This window comes from Sorex fumeus, unplaced genomic scaffold (genome assembly GCF_029834395.1).
Source record: "Sorex fumeus unplaced genomic scaffold, SorFum_2.1 ptg000155l, whole genome shotgun sequence".
Taxonomy (NCBI): Eukaryota; Metazoa; Chordata; class Mammalia; order Eulipotyphla; family Soricidae; genus Sorex; species Sorex fumeus.
In genome coordinates, this window is record NW_026606212.1 from 1,067,514 (window position 1) to 1,095,218 (window position 27,705).

Sequence of the window (27,705 nt, forward strand, 5' to 3'; positions counted from 1 at the left end):
CACGATCACGATCACGACCACCCTGTTGTTCGTCGATTGCCTCGAGCAGGTGCCAGTAACGTCTTCTTCGTCCTAGCCCTGAGATTTTTTTTTTTTAAAGTGCCATATTCAAGGCTTTTTCAGGGTTAGGAGAATGAGACCCATCATTGTTACTGGTATTTGGCATATTGGGTATACCACGGGGAGTTAAAAACCAAAGTCTTAAAAACATAAAAAAAAAAAAAAGCCAAATCAAAAAGAACATCTGTTCTTTAGATTCTGCTTCCTGCCAAGGGACCTCCAGATGGAAGGGGAAAGAGTTTCAGAATTCCCCATCCCACGGCCCCCGGGGGAAGGCCTGGAAATCTGCATTACCCTGGTGATGGTGCCACACTGAACTCCGAGGCGTTTTCCATCCTCAACGCAGAGGGAGGCTGGGGCTTTCAGAACCCCGCTGCTCGGATTCCAAACCTGAGCTAGGAGAAAGCTGATGGAAATTAAAACACCCCACACTGATGGCGTGAGACCTCAGACGCCAGAAAGTCCCTGTGGTGCTGCCAGTTTCTGAGGCCATACTGTCACATGACTGGCCTCCAGCAAGTAGCTCATCAGGACACGGAGTGGGGCAGTCCACTGGGTTCCCCACCCCGATATGGTGCTTTGTGCGTACATGAGGGCAAGCGCCAGCGTCAGTCAGATGTCATCTCCAGCACCACCATTAAAGTCAACCTCTTCCATTCTCTGACTGAGTGCTTCTGGCGCAATGTCAGATAATCTGGAAACAACTCTTATAATCCAGAGTGAAAACACTACAGCTGGAAGTAGGAGGGGGCAGAAGAATCCAGCCCAGATATTCATGGCAGGGACGGACAAGGCAGATTGACCAGAAGCCTCACCCCATCCCACAAGTACAGAAAGGGCCAAAGGGGATTGATGGGAGGGTGACAGAAGTTGACACACAAGGTCTCCAACTTGTTTGCCTCTGGTGGGTATCTCGGGGGTCAAAATGAGAAGCCTGACAGGCAGAAACTGAGCACTGTCCTGAGGTGGCTGACGTGTGCAGTGAGCAAGTGATGTCCTCTGAGGGGCACATTAGCCCCGTGACCACAATGCCAGCCTCCCTCAAGTGATACCACCCAGACTTTAACAGTAACTTTTTGCCTATTTTAAACTGTAGTCACCAGATGGCCTAACCCCTAAACTATTGCATACTTCTACTGTTTTTATACTTTGTTTTTCCATTTCCATCAAATTAACCTTTGAAAATAACCAGAATGTGGGTTCCTACTCTGCTACGACTTTCACCTCTAAGTGTGAAAGTACTTTCACATCAAGTGTCACAATGGGGAGGGAGGGAGGTTGCAGCGATATTACAGCTGGTAGGGCACTGCCTTGCACACGGCTGACCGCCAGGAGGGACCCCTGAATGCAGATCCAGGAGTCAGCCCTGAGCATTGCCAGGTGTAACCGTCCTAACCCCAAGTGTCACATGGTAGGAGGGGAAAACACAGGTAAAGTCTTTCAGTCCCAGGCCCAGGGAATGAGCACCCAGGTTGATTCCCGGACAGCATTCTGCAACCAAACTCCACTTTCAGTAGCCCTGACGGAATCAGGCAGAACCAGCCTAAAATCTACTCAATAATTCTCTGGGGGAATTTACCAACCAAAAATGTAAAGGATAAATAGCTCATGTGTTTGTTACCTGAGGATCTTAATCCTCCAGACTCCAGACACCGGGAAGAAAGGGAGTCTATTTAACAAATAACCTGGAACCGAATCAATGTATTGTGAATAAGATAAAAATAAGAACCTACAAAGGGCTTTCATTCTGATTAACCCAACACCGTTTTACTGTACAAAAAATTTTATTAGTTATTACCCCAAGGTGTGCCTCCGTTCATGCCCCAGGTCACACCCGTTTCTCATATCCAAGCCTCGGTTTATAGGCGAGTTACCAGATTGACAAACTTGCAGGCTATCGAATGTAGCCTGCCCACAGGGCAGAGTCTGGCAAACTCCCCGTGACGTACCAAATATGCCAAACACCAGTAACAATGATGGGTCTCATTCTCCTAAAGAGCCGTGAATATAATCTCAGGGCTAGGATGAAAGAGACGTTACTGGGGCCTGCTCGAGGTAATCGACGATTAACAGGATGATGAAAAAATGAAATGAAACCAGATTAGCAAGTAGGAAAGTCATTCTGCAAAATAGCAACTGTCAGTTTAAGGCATCACTAACATTGCAGAAAGAAGCAAGGTTAAAAGGGAGGTTTGGACAGGCTAACAATGATTGCTGGGAACAAGAACCCTCTCTGAAAGGACCTGCCTGTGTCGCTGTCCAACTCCGGAGATGACTCTCTGAGTGACAGGTCACTCCATCGAACCCACCCGTAAGACCACAGACAAAACACTGGCTATTCCTCGAGCTTTCAGATAGAGAATCAGTAATATAGAAAAAGCACTCTGTCCCAGAAGCCCAGCTCTCAGCAGTCTCCCAGAGCGCTTCCTCAGTTCTCCCTGGCTGTAGCAGGGGAGGCTGAAGACACATGAAGGTTGATTGGGCTCAGGTTTGAAAAAGAAGTCACTACTAGCAATATGGAGCAAGAGGCAGAAACCCCTGCTGCAACCAATCGCATGCTGAATCATGGTCCTCCCAGAGAGCAGGCTCCCACAGGCTCCTTCAGTCCGCAGGAAGTGCTCAGGGCAGGGCAGGGCAGGGCAGGGCAGTGTGGCCAGAGCTGCTGCCTGCCTGCCTCACTGCATGCCGAACCACTGCTCCTGGTCAGCCCACTGGGCCGCCTCACTGTCGCTGCCCTCCAGGTCCCCTTCTTCCCCACTCCCTTCCATGTCGTCCACATCCTCCTCCTGAGTGGCATCCGTGGGACTCTCCTCCTTCTCCATCTTCTGCATCCCCTCTAGAGACTTCTGGTCATTGGGGTCCAAACTAGGGGATAACAAAACAAAGGAGAGGCCTGAATCTCTGCCCTGCTGCTTGCTGGATGCTGCGTCATCTCCCTGACCTGGCAGTGAAATGACCACCCCGTCACAGAGACATTGCTAACGCATGGCCTCTCCAAACCACTTCAGGTCCACAGGCTAGTCAAGGGAGTCCACAGCTGCAAGCGAATAAAGGGCTATCTTTTCCTGATTTTTAAAATTCAATTTGAGTCTCCTGCACTTAAAGATCTTGTTATATTCTAGCATTCTGCTAGAGCAATCTACTGGATGAAACAAACAGCCATTAACAGAAAAAAATTAAATTTCTTAAAATTACAGGATTACAAAAACAGACACATTTTTCTGCAAATAAAACTGTTCCAGGCTTTTAGAATCAAACATATCGGTATATCCAGATCAGGCGAAACATCACACAATACACGGAACAGATTCTGTGAACTAGGTTAGACCCCAGGAGCTAAAGCTACTCCTATCAAGGCAGTCAGAAACTAATCATGGCTACAGAAGCTAAACCCCAGATTAGGGGGGTCCAGAATATCTACTAATTTGGCTCCTAAGCAATCCTGCCTCTCTGCTTCTATGACCATGACCTAGGTCAGCAAGTGTTCAATCACTCTACCTCTAATGAAAGTCTTCTGTTTTCTCAGCTGACTGTTTCCCAAAAAGTAGATAAAAATCTGTTAGAAACCTGTTTCTACTGATCTAATTGCAGGATGTGTCTGTAGCACATCACTCCTCTCTGACACCTTCAGGGCCCTCACCTGATCGGAGACAGCTATGGAAGCACTGAATTCACTGTTCTGATCAGTCTGCGTGTCTGACACTGAGAGATTCCGGGATGGCGACAGCTCAGGGGTCACTGAGACGCCAGGTATATTAGTGGTGCTCAACTCTGAACAAGTAGTTGTGACCAGAACTTGTATAAAAATAGGCCTATGCTGTAACCCTACAAAGAGTCAACCCTCAAAAGAAATCACTTCCAGAGCCAGAACAATAGTCCAAGAATTATGGCACTTTCCGTGCATGCTGCCAACCCCTGTTCTATCCCTAGTACTACATATGGTCCCCTAGCACCGCCAGGAGTGATCCCTGCACACAGGACCAAGAATAAGCCCTGAGCACTACCGGGTGTGGCCCAAAATCAAAAAGAAATCACTTCTGTACTAAGCAGTAAGAATACCACTATTTATTTAGTAATTACCATGTACCAGGCACAGTGCTAAGAGCTTTACATGGAATAATCTTTAAATCCTCATTTAATACCTAGTAAGGTAGATATAGACAGGAAAAATCGTTAGTAACTTACCCAAGATAACATGTGAAGGTATTATTTAAACTTCAGAACTTTAGTCCATTACTACTACAGTAGGTAGGAATATGGGAAAGTACTTAACAATACTTTGATTTGAAAAAGCAGAATATAAATATATACTACATATAACCCTATAAAAATATGTTTATGCGTGGGCAAAGCCACAAAGATGATCTACACAAATGAAAACATGTTATAGTGTTCTGGGTTAGCTATGAATGACACAGTTCTTCAATGTTAATGTACTTCAAAAGAAAATTTTAGAAGTCATCAATTTACAAATAATTCTTCTACCATTATTATTACTGTTTTCAACCATGGACACAGCACAAGTGTGTTCCAGAACTTCTGTTACCTAGTTCCCTGCCTCCTCTACCCCTCAGTGACCTTCCCCCCGGGAGGCTAAGTGCCTACCTTAGTGCTATACTATACTGGTCCATTGCTTCCTGATACTCATTGACAGCTACAAGGAAATCTCCTAGGATCCGATGCAGGACACAGTCACTCTGATTAGCTAGTGCATTCCTCAGCAAAGCAATTCCATCTTCGTATTTCTGTTCTCTGCCTGAAAAGAAAAAATGTACTCATTTTCCTATTTACACAACTGGAAATGGATTAGCATCTCATCAGATTTATAAAATCGTAATAATCACAATCTAACCATAATTTATAGATTCCCCAGAACAATGGCATGGCAAAAAGAACAAGCTCATCTGAAGTTTTATTCACCTGTAGGGTGTTATTTTTTAAAAAATGAACTGGGGGGGGGGGGGGGGGGAGGTGGTCAAAACCCAGTGGTGCTCTAGGGCCACCCCTGGCTAGTGCTGGCTCCTAGACCCTTCAAAATGTACTATCAACCTTAAAGTCAAGAAGCATTTTATTTGCAGAACCAGCTTAAACCTTGAGCTTTATCATAAATCAAAACTTAAAAGAAACGTTAAGAGAATCCTAATGGGTCAAAGCGCCGCAAGATGATTAAATCCAGTTCTATTCAGTTCAACTATTTCAGGATGACTAAAAACAGACTGACTTTAGCTGATGGGCTAATGTCAGTCTGGTTTTAGTTTCTACATAAACCGATGGGCTGCAGCCATGGTACAGAGGGCAGCGAGCACACCTTGCACGGAGCAGGCCCTGGTTCGATCTCTGGCACCCCACATGGTCTCCTGGGCACAGCCAGGAGTGATCCCGAAGCCAGAAGAAAGCTCAGCACTGCCGAGTGTGAACCAGAACCAGAACAACACAAACTAACTACAGCTGGCTCGAGCTAAGCACTGCCAGTTCAACACATCTAAGTTGGCTACACTCAGCTATGTTAAATATAAACTAATCCCTGGGGCTCGACCTACTACAAAAGACACACCTGTTGGCCACTCACGAGCACTAGGAACTGGCAAATACAACTGAGATCAGGTTTATACAATTAACAATAAACAAGGGAATTAAGTTAGACACACTTACTGAGCAGCTCTGCTTTTTTCACCACAGCCTTAATGTAATCCGGCCTTTGCGTCAGGGCTTTATCTAATAAAGTTTTAGCTTTCTCCTGTGTCACTGGGTCTTCAAGACAAACAGTGGCTAAAAGGGTAAGGGTCTGTGCATTTGCTCCTAGAGTTTTGTAAACATTGTTAGCCATGACCATTGCTTCACGAATACTGTTGGAGGCTAAATAACATTCGATGAGACCTGAAAAGCAAAACACAAAAGCTTAACCGCATTCTACTCCAAGCCATGCCTTCTAAACTGCAGGCCCTTAAAATTTCAGACAGGGTCTGGAGAGGCAGTCCAGCAGGTAGGGCGTTTGCCTTGCACATAGCCAGCCCAGGTTCAATCCCCAACATCCCACAGAGAACCCTGAACACTGCCAGGAGTAATTCCTGAGTGCAGAACCAGGAGCTGAGTGTGGCACAAAAAAAGGAGCGATAGCACAGAGGGTAGGGCGTTCGCCTTACAAGCGGCCAACATGGCCGACCCGAGTTCGATTCCTCCGCCCCTCTCGGAGAGCCCGGCAAGCTACCGAGAGTATTCGATATGCCAGACACAGTAACAACAAAGTCTCCAATGGAGACGTTACTGGGCCCGCTCGAGCAAATCGATGATCAACGGGAGGGCCTTCATTTTTTTTTTTATTTATTTTAAGAAAAAAAAATTAAGGGGCCGGAGCAATAGTATAGCGGGTAGGGCGTTTGCCTTGCACATGACCAACCTGGGTTCGATCCCCGGCATCCTATATGGTACCCCAAGTACCGCCAAGAGTAATTCCTGAGTGCAGAGCCAGGAGTAACCCCTGTGCATCACTGGGTGTGACCCAAAGAGAAAAAAAAAATCTAAAGGGCAGGCCAGGAGGAAACCCTGATGAGATTAGGATGGAGAATGTGTTGGTGGAAAAAGCTAAAATGTACTCCTCCCCATAGCACTTGATGCAGGCTAAGAAAGTTTGCGCTGTGAAGGCACCTTCAGCAAGTGAAGGAAACAAACACAAGAGTAATAAGAAGCATGTGGACACTAACCATTAGTTGAAAGAGTGAAAAATGAGATTTGCTTAAGAAAATCCAAGGCTGGACGAGAGCGATAGCACACTGGGTAGGGCATCTGCCCTGCATGCAGCTGACCCGGGTTTGATCCCGGGTTTGATCCCCGGTGCAGCAGCCCATACAGTCCCCTGAACCCAGAGCCAGGAATGCGCCCTGAGCACTGCTGGATGTGGTCCCAAAACAAAACATAACAAAAAAGACAACAAAACCAAAACAGTCATAGCTATATATATATATATATATACACACACACACACACATATATATATATATGCAGATTTGTTTTTTATGCCAACATCCAAATTTTCTCAAATTTGAACTCATCTTCCTGTTAAGTGCAAATCATTCCTAAACTTCTGGGTTTATTTTTAAGTTCTAAAGTATGCTTCGGAGGAAGTGCATATTATAAGATCTATTTTAATGTCTGTGACTGAGTCATGAAATGTTGCGGAAGCAGTGAGAGCTAGAACTCTTAGGGTCAGTTCACATGAACTTAAAATATGATGAAAAAAAAAAAACCAAAGTTGGGCCCCAAGTCTGCCCACTTTGGAGGTCACACAGAACAGACTGGTTCCCATGAACAGAATCGTCACATGTACAGAGAGTTATTCTATGATATTAACTCTGGCGCCAAATAAAGACAACTGGAAAAAAGACATTTACTGGGTTAAGGAAATGGCTCAAGGGCTGGAGCACATGCTTTGCATTCATGAGTTCCGGGTTCAATTCCTGGAACTACATGGAGCGATAGCACAGCGGGTAGGGCGTTTGCCTTGCACGCGGCCAACATGGGCGACCCGAGTTCGATTCCTCCGCCCCTCTCGGAGAGCCCGGCAAGCTACCGAGAGTATTCGATATGCCAGACACAGTAACAACAAAGTCTCCAATGGAGACGTTACTGGGCCCGCTCGAGCAAATCGATGATCAACGGGAGGGCCTTTACCTTTACCTTTACCCTTTACATGGACTCCTGAAAACAAAGGGGTGTGACCCAAAACCAAACAAAGGATGTAACTAAGCAATGTATCAACAGAGATTCAGAGTGAGCCACTGCTGATAAATGGCAAAAAAAAAAAAAAATTCACACTCCACTCTTTCATCAAAAACCAGAAAACAAGGAAAAGTGTAGAGAATGAAAGGTCAGCAAACCCTAAATGAATTTAGCAGCTCTCAAACTTGTTTGCTCATTGGCATTAACCAAGAATTTTCAAAAAACACTTAGGCAGGCAGACCAGGCTGGGAACTCGGGGACTTCTCATAATGGGGGACGGCAGATTCCCCCTCCTGCTAGAAGACCCAGAAAAATCCACCCACAGCCGACACCCTTTGTCACAGAAATAGCCCGGCTCCACAACTGAACCGCATCAATCATCCCAGCTCTACAGCTCCTACAGAGTAGCTTGGCCAACAGCTCCAAATTTCATAGTTCTAACACTCAGTAAGAGCACTGAAAATCTGATGGAAAAGTTGTATAGAAGTCTACCAGGCTCAATGAATAACAACAATGGAAGGCTCAACCAGCACTAACCAGCACAAGAAATTCTTGACTTTAGTAGCATCACTGTGAGAATTTATAAAAATTACCACAAATTCTCCTTAAAAAAAATTTTTTTTAATCCTTTTTTTTTTTTTTTTTTTTTTTGCTTTTTGGGTCACACCAGGCGATGCACGGGGGTTATTCCTGGCTCTGCACTCAGGAATTACTCCTGGCGGTGCTCGGGGAACCATATGGGATGTTGGGAATCGAACCCCGGTCGGCTGCATGCAAGGCAAACACCCTACCCTGCTCCAGCCCCTTGTTTTTTTGTTTTCGGGCCACACCCAGTGGTGCTCAGGGTTTGCTCCTGGCTTGCCCTCAGGGCTCAGGGAACCATTTAGGTTGCCAGGGCTCAAATCCTGGGTCAGACTCATGCAAGGCAAGCATGCTACACACTGTATTATCATCCCAGCCCCAGGAACTCTCTTATATTGATGTATTTTTTGATAAAGGCTCCCCACCATTTTATTGTAGCAAATAATATGAATTAAATTCATGCCGTTAAGGGGGCATGTTTGGGTGGAATATTGGGGACACTGGTGGAGGGAAGGTCATACTGGTAGTAAAACTGGTGCTGGAACACTAAATGCCTAAAAAACCTGTATTATCAACAACCTTAAAAGCTGTTTAAATTAAAAATCAAAATCTCACCTATTTCCCAACCAAATATAATGTGATCTAAAGCAAGACTGAAGTAATAAGACATCCAAAGTAATAAGATTTGGGGTTTTGATTTTTCAGACGGGGTTTGGTTTGGGGAGCCACAGTGGCTGTGCTCAGGGCTTACTTCTGGCAGGATTCAGAGAACCATGGGTAGTGCTGGGAACGAAACCCAGGCCAGTTAACCTTCTGTACTGCCTCTCTGGTCCCAGACTCAAAACTGGTTTTTAGAGACCCCTCAGAGAACTCTCAGGTGCGATGAAACTTAGCAACTGCTGACAAAACCGTCTACCTGCTTGTTGTTGCCACATAATTCAGCTATGTATTTTTAAATCTTACCTTCATAACAATCTAAGCGACATGGTGCAAGCCGTATAGCCTCTCGAAAGTGGATTATTGCTTCTTGGACTCTGCCCATATTCCTTAGAGCCGCTCCCTTAAGTAGCAAAGCCTGAACACTGTTACTATTCAGCTGAATGGCCTTGGCTCCTAAATACAGTGCCCGGGAATAACGTTTGCTATAGAAACTATGGCACCTGGGGGGGAAAAACAAGTTATCTGAGACTGTAAAGAAGCTTCACTCAAAAAATCAAATGCTTGCTATAGATCCTTATTATAAATCATTTAATAATTTTAAAGTCAATAAAATAAACAATTTACTAAATATTGGTTTTTCCCTTCCTGTGGTGGGGCCCACAGACTGGTCCTGCTAAGTTTTTTTTTTTTTTTTTTTTTTTTTTGCGTTTTGGGTCACACCCAGCGATGCACGGGGGCTACTCCTGGCGGTGCTCAGGGGACCCTATGGGATGCTGGGAATCGAACCCAGGTCAGCCACGTGCAAGGCAGACGCCCTACCCCCCTACCCGCTGTGCTATCTCTCCAGCCCCAGGTCCTGCTAAGTGTTTTTGTTTTACGGTCACACCCAGCAATGTTCAGGGGTTATTCCTGGCTCAACGCTCAGAATTACTCCTGGCATTGCTCTGTTAACCATTTAAGATGCCGGGAATTGAACTCAGATAGGCGTGTGCAAGGCAAACTCCCTACCAATTGTCATATCTCTCCAGCCCCCTACTAAGTATTTTTAAGAAGGGAAGTCCTTAGTTGCAAAGGGGAAAATGCAATAGAATCTGTTGATTTGAGTATATTGTTCAATGAGACTTTCAAATAATTTGGGTTTTTTTTTTTTTAACTTTTTTCAGCCAGACCCAGCTGATGCTCAGGGCTTACTCCCAGCACTCAGAGATGACTCCTGGTGGGGCTCGGGGGACCATATGAGGTGCCAGGGAAAGAATGCAGGTCGGCCACATGCTAACACATGCAACACAAGTGCCTTACTAGTCCCTATCTCTCTGGTTTCAACATTCAGTTAATACGGGAAGTCAGGTCAATAGCAAAGCAGCAACTTATGGCCTGTTCAATCCTGGCTTCCCAAAGCAGGGCTGAGAAGGATATTTACTCTACCAGCTGACACCTGAGGCATGCTTTGTGAGTACAAAGCCTGGGGAAATGTCTTCAATGTCCAAATGATAAAACAGACTAAGAGAAGTAATTCATGCGCCTGAAGTCAGAAGACCATGATTTGAACCTGCCTTTAAGCAAGCAGCCAATGTAGGTTTGATCCCTGGCACTGCATAGGGTCTCGAGACCCACCAGCAGTGATCCCTGAATGCAGAATCAGGAGTAAAATGAAAAAATAGCCAAGTATGGGCCCAAGAAATAACAAACGCCACAGGAACACACACACTCACATACTCACGCAAGAGTGTCCCTTGTTCTCAGGACCAGAGAGAGAGCTCCACACCCTGGAGCACATGTTTTGCAGGCACAGGTTAAATTTCTAGCACTGCATGGTCTCCAAGCACCACTGTACTATGGTCCCCCAAATCCGACTATGTTCTCCTCAGAAGAAACCACAATTTCCTAAGGAAGCTACACTAAATGCTGAGAAGTTGCATAAACATACCCAGAGACCACCCAGGGTTCTGCATGCTGGTCTGAGATGTTGAAGAGGCGGCAGCCAAGGTTCTCCACATCTTCTAGCCTCCCTTCTCTGGCCAGCAGGTAGCCGTATACGTCCATTCCTGGAAAGGAACAGACTCGGTTTCAACAAAGCAGCAGAGTTCCTTTAGAAAGAACGCAGCCAAGACGCACAGAGCACATAGAGGTCCCGCTCCCACAGGGCCTTGAGCATTTCCCACCAGCAATGCAAGCTCCTGAAAGGTTACCATTAGGAAGAATAAATAAATTAAGAAATAAAGATTTACCTCATAACTTGAAAGGCTACCATTTTCGGTACTATTTTCTGTTTGTCCCTGTAACATGTGAGCTGATATTCAGCTATTCTAACTCGCAAGCAAAAAAGGCATCAAATAATTTCTAAAGGCCTAGGTACAGCAGGGGCATATAGCATGCCAATTAGTCTCGGTGAAGACTGGCCTATTCCAGAAAAAAACATCCTGTTCTTCCTGAAATAATCTCATTGCAGAATACATGCATGTGCGCATATATCCTCCCACATGCTCCCACACACCGCCTACCCATCACTTTTATTCTCACTTATGCTCTATAAAAAAACTGCCCAGGGGGCCTGAGCAATAGTACAGGGGGTAGTGCCTTGTGCTCTGTACATGGCCAACCCAGGTTCAATCCACAGCATCCCATACGGTCCCTTGAGCACTGCCAGGAGTAATTCCTGAGCGCAGGTATGACCCCAAAAGACAATAAATAAATAATAAGATTTAAAAGTGCCCATGCTTACTGTCACCCACCTCTTACTCTCTTCTATTCTTTGTTATCGCTTTTCATTTCCAGAAATTAAATTAAATTATTAAGTTATTCCAACTCACAATTGGCACCCAAATTTAGGTCTGGGTTTTCAGGCCCAACTCCAAGCTGACAACTACTGCCAGATTAAAATTTCTAAAACACTATTTTCATCATGAGCACAGGCACCTTGAAAAGAGAAGCAATGGAAGGAAGGAGATCTTAGGCAGGCAAATTCACTGTTTTGGGTCTTGTTCTCTCATCTGTAAGCTTAAGAAAATCCCCTCCTGCTGTGACTCTTGTGGTATAAGAGTTTCCAAGAGGCGGGGGCCAAAGGGATAGCACAGTGGATACTCTAGGCTCTGCACTCAGGACCACTCCTGGTAGAGCTGGAGGACCATATGGGGCACTGGAGACTGATTCAAGGTTGGCTGCATGCAAGGCAATTGCCCTCAATTCAAGAGTCTAAGGATGTAGGGCTGATGTCCTACAGTGCTGGGAATTCCCCCAACACGCTTGGGGACCTCTCCAGTAACTCTCAAGTTCTCAGAGGCTTCCAGGATTGTACCCAGAAATACCTGAGGGACGACATGGTGCTGGGGACTGAACTGGAGTTGAACATATGCAAGGTATGTACATTAACTCTGGTATTATGTCTCTGGTCCCTAATTACTCCATTTAAAACTTTATACTCTTCTTTAAATGCTTCAATATTAAAATTTTTTTTTGGTTAGGGGCTGGAGTGATAGTACAGTAGAAAGGTGCTAGTTGTGTGCGCAGCTAACCTGGGTCTAATTCCAGGTGTCCCATATGGTTCCCAGAGCCCCACCAGGAGTGATCCGTAATCACAGAATCAGGAGTAAGCCCCGAACACAGCAAGGTGTGGCTAAACACTTTGATATCTCTCCAGCCCTGTATTTTTATAGTCTGTAAATCCTCTTCTTAATATGTATTCACTTACTTCCTTTTTAACTATACAAAAAATTGAGCAAAACTAAATCACCTAAAAGAACATTTGGTTCTAGGATGTCATCTAATTTCTCAGTCAAGCACAACACAAATTCATAAATCATGAGGGGCAATTATGACCCACCTCAAAAACCAAAAAACGCTGTGATATATTCAGAGATGACACTCAAGTGCTCAAAATGGAATTACCCATGTAATTCCACTTTTTAAAAGAATTTTTTTTTAAATGGCAGCAAGGGGTAAAAAGACACGAGAGAAGCTCAAAGAACTTGAGTGCGTTGTAGAGGCCCAGGTTCAATTCCCAGAGAGCCAGTAACAGATCCTGACCACTACCAGGTATGCAAGTAAAAATGAATCTGATAAGCATTCCATAAAAAATTATACCAGATTATCATGCCACATTTTCTCCTTATCCTCGCTGATATTACCCTCTACAGCCACTTCCGCTCTGCTCAAAGACTTGCTTACATTTTATTTATTTTTTGCTTTTTATTGGGGGGGTCACACCTGGCAATGCTCAGGGGTTACTCCTGGCTCTGCACTCAGGAATCACTCCTGGTGGTGCTCAGTGGGACCACGTGGGATGCTGGGAATAGAACCTGGGTTGGTCGCGTGCAAGGCAAACGCCCTACCCGCTGTGCTATCGCTCCAGCCCCAAGTCTTGCTTACCTTTTATCAAATATGGATCCAACATCTGTGCCTGTTCAAACTTCAATACAGAGTTTTTATTGTCTCCAGCTCTGAAGTACAAATCCGCTAAGCTTCCCAGGAGGTCCACATTATCTCGCAATAAGGACTTTTTCTCTAGAGAACTTTAAAATATTAAACACTGACAATTAGTATCAATTCCCTTAGTTATTTAAAAAACTTGCTGTTTGTCTTTTTTTTTTAGTGGGTAGCGCGCACTGCTCGATGTTAAAAGGATTGTCATTCACAAAAGACAGCTTCTTTTGGGCTGGAGCATATTACAGTGGGCAGGGTGTCTGCCTTGCATGTGGCTGACCTGGGTTCCATCCCCAGCATCCCATATGGTCTCCTGAGCACCGCCAGGGGTAATTTGTGAGTACGGAGCCAGAAGTGACCCCTGAGCACCCCCTGGTGTGACCCAAAAAGAAAAAAAAAAGAGATAGTTACTCTGCCTCTTGCCATGGACATTTACCAGACTAGGAAGATGATTCCAAGTCAAATGCTGCTATAAAACTAAGCCCAAATTTATATGGAATGGGTGCTCAACAAAGATAATCACAATTGGGACTATTCAGTACATAAAAACATTAATAAAAGTCCAGGGACAATCGGCTACAACGTCAAAAGAAAATCATTTTTTTGCTCTGCTAATTTAAACCTCTGTCCAAAGAAAGGCCCCCCAAAAGTACAGAATTTCGTGGCTCTCACCAGATGGTATTGATTGCCCTTGAATTGTCACCAGTGTGCACAAAAGCGTATGCTTTGATCCACACAGAGAGCCAATCCAGGTTAGGAACCGTCTGGATCACATTCATCGTCATTGATGCTACCTCAGCACCTTTCACAGAAAGGGACAGCAGTCCTAATGCAAAAGAAAGCAGAGAGAAGAAAAGTGAGGCAGAGCAACCCTCTTCAACGATGCAGGAGCTGTAGGCTGCCCTTCCTCCAGGATACAAGACAACCCTTTCCCTCTTCTAAGCAAAATGCATGAACAGAACAATCTATTATTTCATTATCCGTGAAGGAACACATGGCAATAATAATCTGTTGAATCACTTGAGTATGGGGAATTTCTGTAACTATTTATGAGGGGCATTAGGGTATACCCAGCAGTGCTCAAGGATAGCTCCTGAAGGTAGCTCTGGAGAAAAGTAATGGACGCCAGGGATGGAAGCCAAGCCTCACGCATGGAAGGCATGCTTTCCAGGCCAGGAGACAGCTCAATGGGCTAAGAACATGCCCTGCACACAAGAGGCACAGGATCAATTCCTAGTAACACCTGGTTCTCAAAATGGAAGTAGTCCCTGAGTAACTCCAGATATAGCCCAAACAAACACACACACACACACACACACACACACACACACACACACACACACACACACACACACCACCCCCGCCCCTGCAGCCCACTAAGATGCCTCTTGAGCCCAGAGTATGAATAAGGTTCATTCAAACTGGTTCCTAGCATCACACACAAATACAAATTTAAAAATCCTCAATAGAACATATTTTAAAGTAATATCATGACTGAGAACTACTAAGCATCTCAAGAAAGCAGGCAGAGAATGTACCAAGAATGGCATCCAGGGCTAACGGGCACTGCCTCAGCACTTCCTTGTAGCTGGTGACTGAAGGGCGCTCCTGACCAGCCTTCTTGTATAAGTTTGCCAGCATCATGTTTATCTGCATAAGCAAAAACAGAAGGAAATAAGCATGTATTAAAAATAAAATACATCATCACAAATATGCCTTGATTAACTAGCTAATTAATCTACTTCTTCCTGCATAATCTACCTAATTTAGTTCTATGGAAATAAAAAAACAAACCCCAAACAAAACAAAACAAAATCTTGTTTTCACTAGGTGTTTTCATTCTAAGAGGAAAGTCAAATTAGCCTCTCACTTACCCAACCAGTATCTGGACTAAAGTTGTTGCCTCTGAAAATGAGAATAATCTTCATTCAAGAAATGTTAAAAGATCCCAGTGACCCTGAATTTTGATTTTGAAGGAACATGGTAGGGAGCTGGAGAGATAGTGCAATGAAAAGTCGCTTGTTGCACACAGCTCACCTGGGGTTTAATTGCAGAAACACCCCATATGGCTCCCCAAGCTCTTCAAGGAGTGATCACTGAGCGCAGAGCCTGGAGTAAGCCCTGAGCACTGCTGATTATGACCAAAAAAAAAAAGAAACATGATAAACTATTCTAGGAGTAGTCGAGTTTACATATTTTAGATGCAATTAATATTAAGGAAGAAGGCAAACATTCATCTATTTTTTTCTGGCTTTTGTTTTTGGGTCACAGCTGGTGGCACTCAGGGATCACTCCTGGCAAGCTTGGGGGAGACCCAAGTTGTCCACATACAAGGCCAAGAGCCCTCCCTACCTGTTGGACTATCGCCCTGGCCCAGAAGATAAAGAATTCTTAAGATAGCTTTGAGTAAATGAATTTTTCCGAAACAGGAAATAACAGATAGAGAAACAAATTACTTGGCTTTTCCTTAACCATTAGTCTAGATGTTAAGACTCTAGCCTTTCTCATGCTTAAAACTTTGATACGTACTGACTTATCACCTAAGCAATGCTACAAAAATTAAACTCAAACTGACCTTTGAAGATGAGAGATTAGTAACACATCTTAAATTCAGTAAATGTGATTCTAGCAGAAATCTAGTATGTAAGAGTATAAAGCACTACTAAAATAAATCATCCTGTCACCGTCCTCCCGTAGTTCATCGATTTGCTCGAGCAGGCCCAGTAATGTCTCCATTTTGACACTTGTTACTGTGTTTGGCATATCGAAAACGTCATGGGTAGCTTGCCAGGCTTTGCCATGCGGGCGAGATACTCGCGGTAGCTGGCCGGGCTCTCCGAGAGGGGCAGAGGAGTCGAACTTGGGTCGGCCATGTTGGCTGCGTGCAAGGCAAACGCCCTACCCGCTGTGCTATCGCTCCAGCCCCAACTCTTTCTAAAAACTGCAATAGGGGAAATTTGAGAAAACTTAAAAGTTCCTGAGAATGTAGGTATTAAAGGGATAAGATAAATTCTTAGTTATACAAAGAGAAAAATAATATTCCAATTTAATAATAATCTTAAATGTAATACTGCATCTGTCTTATTAACCTAAGAAAACAATCAATGTGGGGCTGGAAAGATAGTACAGGTAGGACAGAAGGTAGGGCGCTGGCCTTGCACGTGGCCAATTCAAATTAGGTCCCCGGCACCACATTTGGTCTCCTAGGCCTGCCAGGAGTGATCCCTGCACACAGAGCCAGGAGTAAGCCCTGAGCACTGCCAGATGTGGTCTCGGTCCTCCCGTTGTTCATCGGTTTGCTCGAGCGGGCCCAGTAATGTCTCCATCGTGAGACTAGTTGTTACTGTGTTTGGCATAACGAATACGTCACGGGGAGCTTGCCAGGCTCTGCCGTGCAGGCGAGATACTCTCGGTAGCTTGCTGGGCTCTTCGAGAGGGGTGCAGGAATCGAACTCGGGTTGGCCATGTTGGCTGCATGCAAGGCAAACACCCTACCACTGTGCTATCGCTCCAGCCCGCCAGATGTGGTAAAACAAAATATTTATAGAGATATAACAAAAATAACCTTGTGCTGGAATTTTCCTTTAAAATGTCAAGAAAGGGGCTGGAATGATAGCACAGCGGGTAGGGAGTTTGCCTTGCATGTGGCCGACCCGGGTTCAATTCCCAGCATCCCATATGGTCCCCCGAGCACCGCCAGGAGTGATTCCTGAGTGCAGAGCCAGGAGGAACCCCTGTGCAATGCCCAAGTGTGACCCAAAAAAGCAAAAAAAAATAAATAAATAAAAAAAATAAAGGGTCAAGAAATATGGGGCCAGAGCAGTAGTATAGCAGGCAAGGTACTTGAATTGCACGTGGCTGACCCGGGTTCAATCCTTAGCACCCTAGTTAGACCTCCAAGGACCACCAGGAGTGACTCCTGAGCACAGAACAAGAAGCCCTGAGCACTGCTGGTGTGGCCCAAAAATAAAAACAAAAATAGAAATGCGTGGCTGTTTTTACATCAACAGACATTTGTATGCATGTATTTTGACATTCGTTTATATGTATTTTGACTTAATTTAGTCCTTTACAAAGACTGAGATACCAGTTAACTCCCTAATAGACAAGAAAGAAAAACTGTAAATAACATCCATGTTTGAGGCATCTTTGTTTACTTCTGGCTACAAGACCACTACCGAAGTGGAATCTGTCTCCTAACAAATGCAAACTCCTCTAGCCCTTTTCAAATACCAAAGCACTGATTACCACAGGCTGGGGAGTTTGTTTTACCAATTTTCCAAGAGTATAGCCATCAAATTCCCTCAAGTCATCAAGAAATTAAGGCACGCTTTCAAGGGAGAAGCAGGTAAATGAACAGGAAGAAATTAAAGCACATTTTAAGTAAGGTACATAACGGACATCACTTAAAATTTACAATGAGGGCTGGAGAGATGCTACAACATATCCTACACGCACCCAATGAGAGTTTGATCCCTAGCATGACATGTGGTCCTTCAAGCACTGCCAGGAGTGATCCCTGAGCACTTAAGTCCTAATAAGCCGAGTATAGTTAGTTGTGCCCCCACTCCCTACAGTTTTAAATAATTGTTTTTTTTTCCAAATGGAAGGCACTCTCCACATATGAAAAAAGTCTAAATCTTGCAGTAGGGCTTTCCAGAGTACCAGAACACAATTTAGCTGACGGCATCCAAGCTTACTATGAGATAGGTTGTCTATGTTTCCAAGTGTCTTTTATACTTATTTGCGAATGGGGAGACCTCCCCGCAGTGCTTCGGGAGCTAGCGGGCCACTCCAGTGATCTTGGCCTAGTGGTGTGACCTACTGATCTACTAATTGGGCATGTTAATGGAGTGCAGCCTAGGCCACAACCAGATGTGATCAGAGAGAAAGGCAGCTTCAAGGACTGAACTTGGGGTTTTGTGAATGCCAGGAGTGCATGTGGCCCCCCAAAATAGCTTGACTATTTTGGCCACACCTGGCGGTGCTCAGGACTCACTCCTAGCTCTGTGCTCAGGGGATCACTCCTGGCAGTACTCGGGGAACCATATGGAAACTATGAGTATTCACCAGGGATCGAACCCAGGTGGGCCTCAAGCAAGGAAAGTGCCTAAGCACTGTACTATCTCTCCAGCCCCAAAAATGCTTTTAATAGCAGCCAGTATTCACCAAATACACTAGGAAAATACCTTAATTTTTTTTTTTTTGCTTTTTGGGTCACACCCGGCGATGCACAGGAGTTACTCCTGGTTCATGCACTCAGGAATTACTCCTGGCGGTGCTCAGGGGACCATGTGGGATGCTGGGAATCGAACCTAGGTTGGTTGCGTGCAAGGCAAACACCCTACACGTTGTGCTATTGCTCCAGCCCCGAAAATACCTTAATTTTTAAAAACCAGAATATATTAAATGATCTCCAACATGAGGAGATGCAAACACATTTTCTTTTTTTTTTCTTTCTTTTGTTTTTTTTTTGTAGGAGTACTACTATTTATTCAGCCACTGATTAGCTGACTGAATTGGGAACACATTTTCATTAACTATTTACTTTCCTTTGCTTTTTCTGCCATATCTGGTGGTGCTCAGAGAATGTTTCTGGTACAAACATGAGACATCATACGGTGTTAAAACCTGGGCCTCCCAGGTGGCCAGAGATAGGACGGTTGCCTTGTACATGGCCAACCTGATTTGGCTCCCTGGCACAACATATAGTGCCATGAGCATCACCAGGAGAGATCTCTGAGCACAGAGCCAAGCCAGGTGTGGTCCAAGTCCCCTCCCCCACCAAAAACACAAAGCAGGCCCTATAATCTCCCAAGCCTAAGTTACTTTTAAACCTACATACAGGGGTCAGAAAGGAGGAATAGGGGTTAGGGTGCTTGCTTTGCAGATAGCTGACCCTAGTTTTATCCCCAGCACCACCAGGAGTGATCCCTCAGCAGAAAGCCAGTAGTAGCCTGAGTAGGACCTAGAAAACAAAGCCACAACAGCCATTAAGAAAATACCAATTAGATGTACTAAGCACCTAATGCTTAATTTTTTTTAAGGGCAAAAGGATATACAAAACCCTCTTACATCTAAAATTTCTTATTGCTGGGGCTAGAACAACAGCACAGCGGGTAGGGCATTTGCCTTGCATGCGGCCAACCCGGTTCAATTCCCAGCATCCCATATGGTCCCCCGAGCACTGCCAGGAGTAATTCCTGAGTACAGAACCAGGAGTAACCCCTGTACATCGCTGGGTGTGACCCCAAAAGCAATAAATAAATAAATAAATAAATTTCTTATTGTCAAACTAAACAGATCAATTTTTCACTAAAGTATGAGAAATGGGTGACAAAAGTATTTGTTTGTTTTGGGGCCATACCAAGCAATGTCAGGGACTACTCTTGGCATGGTGCTCAGGGAACTATGTGGTGCTAGGAACTGAGTCTCCTGCATGCAAAGCAGGCACTCCAGTCTCTTGAGCTGTCTCCTCAAGCTCAAGAATACCTTTCAGGGGGGTATAGTGCCGCCAGCAGGTCTATCTGTACCTGTGAGGCGAGTGCATCAGCAGCCTGATGGCGCCTTCAGACTTCCAGATACCCCAAAAAATTGCTGCTGTGCCTTTGGCCAGACCCCAAAAACGTGGGGCAAAGTTTACCAAGAAAGTAAACGGCCAAAAGTTAGATATGTGGGAAACACACCCACAGAACACCTCCAGTTCAGCTATATAATTGGAGGCATGGCCTCTCTGGTTACTGATTGAACTGCTTAACGGCCATGATTCCAGAGACTCAAACAAATCTGGAAACCAGCGACTTTAGGTAGAAATGCGTCCGGTCCCTGCAGTAGGTTACTGGCGCTGGGCCACACCAAGTGGGAATGGGTTTTGTGACTTGGCCTGTTCCCCCTGGTGGCCACCATTCTCCAGAGGCCACAGGACAGTCAGGTTTGGGCCCTCAGTGGCGAGACACATGGGGCCTCAAGGGATGGTGGTAGAGCAGGCCCTTTCCTCCCCACCCCAACGAGACCCCAAGTCATCGCCCACGAATGGCCTCTCTGGCTCCTGATCCAGCTGCTTAATGGCCATGATCCCAGAGACTCAGAAACAAATCTCAAAACCCAGTGGCTTTTGGCAGAAATGCGTCTGGACCCCACAGTACGTTACTGTCGCCGGGCCACCCCAGGGAGGAAACGGTGTTGTCACTTCACCTGCTCCCTCTTGGCGGCTTGGTGGCCGTCATCCTTCAGAGGCCATTGGACAGTCAGGCCTGGGCCTGCAGTGACGAAACTTGTTGGGCCTCACGGGATGCGGGGGGAGCTGCGCCTGTCCTCCCCTCCCCAAAGAGACCCCAAGTCATCGCCCACGAATAGCCTCTCTGGCTCCTGATCAAGCTGCTTAACAGCCTTGATCCCAGAGACTCAGAAACAAATCTCGAAACCCAGTGGCTTTTGGCAGAAATGTGTCTGGACCCTGCAGTAGGTTACTGCCGCTGGGCTACCCCAGGGGGGAAAGGGTGCTGTCCCTCCGCCTGTTTCCCCCTAGCGGATCGGTGGCCGCCATCCTCCAGAGGCCACTGGACAGTCAAGCTTGGGCCCGTAGTGACGAAACTTGTTGGGCTTCACGGGATGGGGTGGATCCGGGCCTGTCCTCCCCACCCCAACGAGACCACAAGTCATCGCCCACGAATGGCCTCTATGGCTCCTGATCAAGCAGCTCAATAGCCATGATCCCAGAGACTCAGGAGCAAATCTCGAAACCCAGTGGCTTTTGGCAGCAATCCCTGCAGATTTAAGTGTTAAAATTTCGGAATTTCAAAATCACATGGCCCTACTGCAGCCGCGCGACATCATATGTTATTCATAACCAGCAATAGAACACAAATTGTCTATTGTTAACTTTTCAGCAGATCTGATTGTTGGGGTAAAATCTCAATAATGGTGGATCTGGAGTCAAAATATTGAATGTGATCAAAGTAGAGAGAGAGTAACGTGGAAATCATCTGCCCCACAGGTGGGGGGAGGGTGTGGGATAGGGGTATACTGGGGTTTTTGGTGGTGGAGAATGGGCACTGGTGAAGGTACGGGTGTTTCATTGTATGACCGAGATTTAGATCCGAAAGTTTTGTAACTGCTCTCAGTGATTCAATAAATAAAATTATAAAGGTAAAGGTAAAGGCCCTCCCGTTGATCGTCGATAGCACAGCGGGTAGGGCGTTTGCCTTACAAGTGGCCAACATGGCCGACCCGAGTTCGATTCCTCCGTCCCTCTCGGAGAGCCCGGCAAGCTACCGAGAGTATTGGATATGCCAGACACAGTAACAACAAAGTCTCCAATGGAGACGTTACTGGGCCCGCTCGAGCAAAATTATAAAAAATGAAAAAAAAAAAAGGTGGAGTTCATGCACAATTCAATCAGCTAATCAGTGGCTGAATAAATAGCAGTACTCCTACAAAAAAAAAAAAAAAAAGAATACCTTTCAGGGGCCAGAGTGATAGCACAGCGGGTAGGACGTTTGCCTTGCACACGGCCGACCTGGGTTCAATTCCCAGCATCCTATATGGTCCCCTGAGCACCGCCAGGAGTTATTCCTGAGTGCAGAGCCAGGAGTAACCCCTGAGCATCACCGGGTGTGACACCCCCCCCCAAATACCTTTCAGAGTATTAACTACTGAGGTGAGACCAGAATTGTGGCTTAATCTCACACGTATGAAGCTCTGTGTTCAATTCCTGCCATAGCACAGCGGCAGGGCGTTTGCCTTGCGCACAGCCAGCCTGGCCGAGCCAGGTTCGATTCCTCCGCCCCTCTCGGAGAGCCTGGCAAGCTACCGAGAGTATTCAATATGCCAAATTATCAAAATAAAAAAAATTTAAAACAGAGCTCTTGATTTCAATTTTCTCTTCAATGTTGCCAAATCAAGCACAAACACATATTACACAATTATGAAAGTAAATCTTGTAGTTTTAGTTCTAAAAAGTAAAGATTAACAAACTATCTTCATTTAAAAACAAAAAAGGTCTCTAGGGAATGCAAACACTGAGGTTCAAGGCGTGAGCTAGTGTTGAGGCAAGTAAGCTGATCCTGGTTCAATTCTGGCACTGCATAGGTCTGTGCATGGCAGCAGTGATCCAAGCACAGCAAAGAGTACCCCGAGCCCCTGGATGTGGCCGGACCTCTCCCTCCCCAATACAAGAAATGAAGTCCTACCAAGTAATGTTGCCACCTGAAAGTGTTTCCTACTGTAAGTAAGAACCATTTGTAATATTCTCCAGCTACCATTTTCATCAGCTTCATTTTCAGGGTCTCCTAAGAAACTCCCATTCAACCCCCAGAGAGCACATGTACAATATGCGGGCATCAAGACAGGAATGCTTGCAACGTGAAGGAAAGGGGAAAGAATGAAGAAGGAAGGAAGGAAGGAAGGAAGGAAGGTAGGTTAAGAAAAAGGAAAGGAAAAGAAAGCTGCTCTCCCACCCCTCTGACTCCACTGCATTAACAGATAAACAAAGTGAGAGTCACACTGCTACGTTCAGATGGACTCTCAAAGAAAACATGGAGGAAGAGTCTCAAAAAGACTGGAGGGGAAAGAAAAGTGGTCAACTGCTACTTCAACTCACTTTGGGAGTTCTTTGTCTTGAAGGGATCCCATCAAGGATAGCAATGGCATCTTTATCTTGTTTCAGCATTGTGTAGCATTCGGCCATTTTGTATTTCACTTCAATTTCAGATGGAAGACACTAAAATGCAATGGAAACTCATCAAGTATTGCTTCAGTATCATGGCAATTCTTCCACATTAAACAGAGTTGTCATGGGACATAGCAATTTGCTTCTATATGTACAGGGAAGAGAACTGAAAATAGTATTTTTTCATAACAGCATTCCTAACAAAAGGCAGAAAGTAGAAGCAACCCAATGTCTCCAACTCATGAATAAAAATGTGGTATTTACCCATACAATGGATTACTCTAAAATAAACAAGGAAGAACTTTAATGCTATTATGTCAATCAACTTTTAAATATGGTACTAGAGAGATAATACAACAGGTAGGGCATTTGCCTTGTATGTGGCTGACCCAGATTCAACCCCCAACCCCAAATAGTCCCCTGAACCCCACCAGGAGCTATCCCTGAGTGCAGAGGTTAGACCTGAGCACCCCCAAGTGTAGTGCAAAAAAACAAAAAAAAAATTAGCTAAATAGGAAACACATAAAAATGTGACACTGAGGGTTAGAGCAACAGTACCACGGTGGGGATATTTGTCTTGCATATGGCCAACCCGGCTTCTAGGGTAACAAAGGTGTTCTAGAATTAGATGATGGTCACACAATTTTAAGACTATTAAGATCCAATGAAAATTCATAAATTTTATAACATATGATCCCAATTTAAAAAATTCTTTAAAATACATTTAACTTAGGAAAGAATTATCATGGTGATGGGTTTTTAGAAAATTACTTCTAAGAATGATTCTATTTGGCTGGGCCAGAGCAATAGTACAGCAAGTAGGACTCTTGCCTTATGTGCAGTGACCTAGGTTCAATCCCTGGTACTACATACAGTCCCCCCCCGCCCCAAGCCCACCAGGAGTGATCCCTAAGTGCAGAATCAGAAGTACTGGTACCACCGGTATGAAACCTTGCCACCCCTGCCCCCTCCAAAAAAAAAAAAATTCTATTTGGGTGAAAAAGAATTCCATTGAGAAAGAGAGAGAGAAAAAAAAGGTGCTTACTTACCGCAGAGGCAGACTGGGGGTGAAGAAGGGAAACGGGGGATACTGACAGTGGGAAACGTACCCTCGTGAAGGGGCAGGCTGGAACACTGAATGACTGGAACCTGATCATGAGCAACTCTGTAATGCGTATCTCAGTGATTTAATAAAAATAAATTCAAAAGATTTAAAACAGGAAGATTTCAATGTCAGAAAAGGAATTCTGACAATTGGTTGCTTAATATCAAATGTGAGCCAAGATGCAGTTCAGTGGCAAGTCACTTGCTTTGCCTGTGTTGTGAGGTCCTGGGGTTGGTCCCCAATATGAGGAGATGGGAGGGGATGGGAGAAGACTTAAGTTACGGGGCTGGCGATTTGGCACCACAGGGCTCATACCTTACATGTGTGAAGCCAAGTTCAGCATCCAGCAAAAAGATAAAAGCTGCACATGCAACTGCCTCAGTGAGCCAAGCACATGCCTTGCATACAGGAAGCCTAAGTGCAATTCCGAGCACCTGAGTGCATCCTGAACACAAAGTTCTGAGTGTTGCTGTATATGATTCAAAAATAATAATGATGTTCCAGGGGTAGGAAAACAACTCAAGGGGCTAGAACACATGCCCACGAGATCACCACCAGGTGTGGCCAAAAGAAAAAAAAGAAGAAAAAAAAGAGAAATAATGCTTGACTTTGATAAGAACCCAAATGATTCTTTTAATTCCATTTTAACCAGTCTTATTAAATTCTTGTGCTCTCTCCTACAGTCTCTCTCTTCTGCTATCAAAAAAACAAAAAATGATGTTTCTATTTCAAAATTACCTGACTTTGTGGAGTGGATGCAGAATTTCCAGTTGAAGGTCTCACTTTTGAAGTTTTACTCAGAGCTTTCTTCTGCTGTAAAGCCATGGTATACTTACTCACAGCATTCCGATACTCCTTATCATGGAAGAGAGAATCTGCATGATACACCAAAAGCTGGTACTTCTGAGATGGGGAGAATAACTCCCTGGAAAAGAAAGAAAATATCTCCTATGTGGATTATTCTTAAATGTTAGATCGTCCTTTTTAGTATGTTCCTAAGTCTAGCACAAAACCTTGCATTACAGTTCATTCCCCCCCCCCCAAAAAAAAACAAAAAACCACTGGGCAGGGATATAGCTCAGTAGTAGACATCTGCCTAATGTCTCAGGTTCTGGGTTCAATACCCAGCATCACAAAACGAAACAAAGTCAACAACTTTTTGTGTACTAGGTCCTAAAATGAGAGATACGGAGTCAAGCTCTATACTATGTATTTATGTAGTCAAGCTCTATACTATGTATTTATGTAGTCAAATAAATCTAGTAAATTGTTGTTCTAATGTTTTCTTCACTTACTATATGGGAAAGCAAAGATCTGTCTACTGAGGTACGGAAAGAGAAATCTAATATATCCTTTTTTCTCTCCCCTTCTTAAGCCAAAGCACTCTCTATATATTCATCCATACTGTTCCATTAACATCAATTTCTAGGATCATAAAGACAAAGCAGAGCAAACATTACCAAGGGATTGAAGAACCTGGAAATAAAACCTCTTTTTAGGTTTACACTGCTCTTTTAGAAAGAGCTAAAGAGGTTTGAACCTAAAACTAAATCTATGTTAAAAAACAGTGGGGCCAGAGCTATAGGAGAGCAAATAAGGCTTTTGCCTCGCACACAGCTGACCCTAGTCTGATCACCAGAACACCATAAAGTCCCCAGAGCCCCTCCAGGAACGATCCCTGAGTGCAGAGCTAGGAGTAAGCCCTGAGACCTGCCAGATTCCAAAAATAAACCAAAATGTGGGACCTTAAAAACTTGTTTCAGGGCTGGAGCAATAGCACAGCGGGTAGGATGCTTGGCTTGCACGTAGCCGACCCGGGTTCGATTCCCAGCATCCCATATGGTCACCCCGAGCACCGCCAGGAGTAATTCCAGAGTGCATGAGCCAGGAGTAACCCCTATGCAACTCTGGGTCACTGACACTGTCCTCCCGTTGTTCATTGATTTGCTTGAGTGGGCCCAGTAACTCTGGGTGTGACCCAAAAAAAAAACCTTATTTCATTTTAGAACCACAAAGGGTGGTTCTCAGGGCTACTCCTGGCAGTACTATGGGGCACGGTGGTGCCAGGGATTCAACGCAGGATTCCAGCATGTAAGCATGTGCTCCGCGATAGCACAGCGGGGAGGGCGTTTGCCATGCACGCGGCCGACCCGGGTTCGATTCCCAGCATCCCATAGGGTCCCCTGAGCACCGCCCGGTGTGATTCCCGCGTGCAGAGCCAGGAGGAACCCCTGTGCATGGCCGGGTGTGACCCAAACAGCAAAAATAAATAAACAAATAAATTTCGGTCCAAAGGTAAAAGACATCCCCCGAAGAAAACTCTGGCCCCGGGGTCTCCACTCCAGCCCGAGGCTCAGAGGGCTCCGGGCGCGCAGCAGGCGAGAGGCGTCGCTCCCGGGGCCCAGAGAGGCGGGCGGCCGCGCTGTCACCTCGGGGGGCTGGGTCCAGACGGGTCCCTCAGCGCGCTCAGGGAACGCAGCGGGGCACGGGGGGGCGGGGGGGCTAACTCCCGGGACCCCGGCGCCCACCTCCTCCGACCGCGTCTGCAACGAGCCCGATGCAGACGCGCCCGGGCAACGGGGCCGCTCGCTGGCCGCGCGAACTCGGAGCGAGCCGGGGGCTGGGGCCGGGGGGCACCCGAGGGAGAGGGGGCGCGCGCCGCGGCACGGGGGGTGGGGCCCCGGGAGCCCCCCACGCGCGGCTCAGGGTGCGACACCCGCCGGACCCGGCCCGGAGGAGGGCACAGCCGCCTCGGGGAACCCTCGCCAGAGTCGCCCCCCGCTCGCCGCGTCCCCCGCAGAGCGGCTCCTCCCGCGCGACCAGCGGACTCGGCCCCCGCAGCCGTCGCTGCCCCAGCGGCGCCTCAGCCCCACGCCGCTCCCCGCCTCGACTCACGGGTTGTTGTTGCTCATGGTAAGCAACAGGCTGCTGAGCAGCCGCACGTTGGAGTGCAGCCCCGCGGCCGCCATGTCCCGCACATGGTCGATCACATTCATCCTGCCCCGCGAGGTCGCGGGCGGCGGCGGCAACGGCGCCAAGAGCCGGTAGGAACTCCCGCGGGGGCGTTCCAAAATGGCGGCCCCGCCGGGGTCCTTCCACTTCCCGAGCGGCCACGCCCCCAGGGAGACGGGCGGCTACGGATGTGCCTGAGTGAAAATACGAAAGTGTCAGTGCCTCCGGGTTTTTTGTTTGCTTGTTTAATTTGGTCTAGGTTTGGAGTTTTGTTTGTTGTTTAAAGCAAACGAAAAGCGGGGCTGGAGCAATAGCACAGTGGGTAGAACCTTTGCCTTGCACGCAGCCAACCCGGGTTCGATTCCCAGCAACCCATATGGTCCCCTGAGCACCGCCAGGAGCAATTCCTGAGTGCAGAGCCAGGAGTAACCCTGGTGCGTCGCGGGGTGTGACCCAAAAAGGGGGAAAAAAAACCGAAAACCTTTGCTTTGGCTTTTGGTGAACCAGACTTAATATTAAATGCTTTTAATATTGGGAAGCA

At 46.0% G+C, this 27,705-nt stretch overlaps 1 protein-coding gene across 1 annotated transcript; it reads right to left on the reverse strand.

Annotated features, from left to right (window-relative positions):
• Positions 1 to 1,871: 1,871 nt before the first annotated feature.
• On the reverse strand, positions 1,872 to 27,299 carry ANAPC7 (anaphase promoting complex subunit 7). Its single transcript, XM_056107139.1, has 11 exons — positions 27,108 to 27,299; positions 24,951 to 25,137; positions 23,039 to 23,158; positions 14,976 to 15,087; positions 14,110 to 14,263; positions 13,384 to 13,526; positions 10,946 to 11,063; positions 9,322 to 9,518; positions 5,713 to 5,937; positions 4,666 to 4,816; positions 1,872 to 2,925 (listed from the first exon to the last, which is right to left on the reverse strand). The coding sequence occupies exons 1-11, from the start codon at positions 27,206 to 27,208 to the stop codon at positions 2,736 to 2,738; spliced, it is 1,698 nt and encodes a 565-aa protein (XP_055963114.1). The 5' UTR covers positions 27,209 to 27,299; the 3' UTR covers positions 1,872 to 2,735.
• Positions 27,300 to 27,705: the final 406 nt, after the last annotated feature.